The 2,165-nt window shown below is 47.7% G+C and overlaps 1 protein-coding gene across 1 annotated transcript in view; it reads right to left on the bottom strand.

The window, feature by feature from the left end:
* Positions 1-1,545, bottom strand: part of DPY19L1 (dpy-19-like 1 (C. elegans)) — a gene marked incomplete at its 3' end in the record, with an annotated part of 36,905 nt that extends 35,360 nt beyond the window's left edge. Inside the window, exon 1 of the mRNA XM_009880081.1 lies at positions 1,521-1,545. Coding sequence (XP_009878383.1) covers positions 1,521-1,545 — 25 coding nt within the window. The remainder of the gene's footprint in view (positions 1-1,520) is intronic.
* Between the last annotated feature and the right edge of the window lie 620 nt (positions 1,546-2,165).

Below are 2,165 nucleotides of genomic sequence, written 5' to 3'. Positions count from 1 at the left end.
CGGCGGGGCCCCCCGTCAGAGGGGGGGGGAGCGGGAGCGGGGCTCTTCCCGCTTGTCTCCCCCCCCGCCGGAGGGACGGACGCGGTTTTCCCGGGCCTCCCTCTCCCTCTCCTCCGGTGTTTCTCGCCGTTGCCTTTCCCTGGCCCCTTCCCCAGCCGTTTGGCAGTGTAAGCATCGTCTTCGTTACATCAAGCGCAACCCCCAAAAAGACAGGAGATCTCTCTGGAGTTCCCCCTACACACACCCCAAATTCCTAAAATTTTAACTGCCAGAAGGTGTCCCAGGGCCACAGAAAGCACCTCACTCTCCTCCTTGTTTTGGAGCTGTCGCGGTTTGAGAAACCCACAACAATTTATTGTCGTTTAGGCAATTACTCTATCACCCGATGACCCCTCCCGACCTGGGAAAGGGAATCAGGGTTAAAAAACAAGGAAACCCAGGGGTTGAAATATAAACAGATTTAATAGAATAAGACTAGATAATTAACATTAATAACTGTAAAGAACCAATATTGATCCTGATGCCAATATAAAATCTACAAGGATTATACTCAGCCAATTCTATCAATAAAAAGCTGTGCACTTCCAGCAGCGGACAGCAAATGTTGGACACTGAGAGCTACAGCTTCGGGAGGAAGGGAAGGGCTCAGGGGCCTGGCACCGGGGCAAGAAGTTCCCAGGATGGCAGCCATCAAGGGAGACAGAGCACTCCTCATCAAACATTTTCATTTATATTGAATGTGACATTTATGGTATGAAATAATCCCGTTGGCCAGCTTGGGTCAAGTGCCCGGGTCTCACTCCTCCTCATCCCCACACCTGGTGCGCTCAAAAACACTGAGGCCTTGAAACCCATACACCATAGCTGGCGATAAAGTAAATATTTTCACAAATTCAGACACTGGAGTCTTCTAAAAGTATACTTTTCTCAAGCATCAGAAGAAGAAATTAGTCCTGTGGGGCTCAAACCAGCACAGGAGTTTAAACATGGGGTTGCCTGACTGTGCGCCAGTGATGGGGCAACACCCGTGCGGCCTCCACCATGGGCTGGCGAGCAAGGCAGGGCCCCGGGCTCCCACTGGGGCAAGGCCACGAGCAACATGCAACACCAGCCAAAAAACTTCCCCTGGGCTCAGAAGTTAAAAGGTCCAGGTGTCACACAGAGGTCCTGTGTCAGACATGGAGCCTGAAGGCCTGAAACGTCCTTCCACCCTGGAGGTCTGAAATGTCATTTCACGGCTTTCTAGAGCAAGCCACCTTCAGCACCTTGCAGCAGCAATTACTGTGGCCCCCACGCTAACCGCTGCAATTACCATTCTTTTAAGGCTGGTGAATATACAACACAATTGCCAAACAAGTCCCTGCTACAGCAGAACCATATCTTTCCTCCTCCTGCACGTGCTTTTTTGCTCAGTCCACAGCAGTGGTCAGACAGTGACTCATCCGATAGGGATATAGTAATTTAATTACCACTTTTTGATAATGTTGATTAAATATGGCAGAGGATAACCTCTTCATTACCTGCAACCTCTCCAAACGGATCCATTCCACTCTTTTCTCTCTAGCCCCTTGTTATTTTTGTCCCCTGGAAGTTCTTTCTTGACTGTACGTATTCTTTGCCTCCCAAGTGCTCTTCGTTGCTGTCTTCAGGCTTTTCTTTGATCCTGCTCATTCTTCATTTCTCTCTGTATGTTTCTGCTCCCAAGCTTTCACATATTTGACTTTTCATCTTTCCACTCAACTCTTCGTTTATTTTCCTAGCCTTGACACCCTTTTCCTCTGACATAACAAATGCGGGGCTCTTTCCAAAATGTTTACTACTTCTGTTCTTTATTCATATCCTTTTCCTAATTATTTTTATGAATCCTATCCTGTGAAGCCTTATGCGGCAAATACATTTGATAAATATGTAGTCGGTGTATTGTTAGCACAGGAAGGTAATTTTGGTCCAGACTCAGCTACCAAGGTAACAGACATGTGAGAACAGGACGGCCTTTGCTGTCTTCATGGTAGGAGGAGTGTTATTACCGCAGTAAGGTTAGAAAGGTACAAGCTGGTACAGTCGGATAAAGCAAACAAATCTGTGGGACTGGCAGAGGGCCTGTGTGTCCACCAGTACTTTTGGCTCTACATTTTTTTGCTTGCTGAGGAAAAATTGTCCTTCTA

Source organism: Charadrius vociferus, unplaced genomic scaffold (genome assembly GCF_000708025.1).
Source record: "Charadrius vociferus isolate BGI_N301 unplaced genomic scaffold, ASM70802v2 scaffold760, whole genome shotgun sequence".
NCBI classification, from domain to species: Eukaryota; Metazoa; Chordata; class Aves; order Charadriiformes; family Charadriidae; genus Charadrius; species Charadrius vociferus.
The sequence above is the reverse complement of the archived record's forward strand: the minus strand, read 5'-3'. Positions and strand labels throughout refer to the sequence as shown.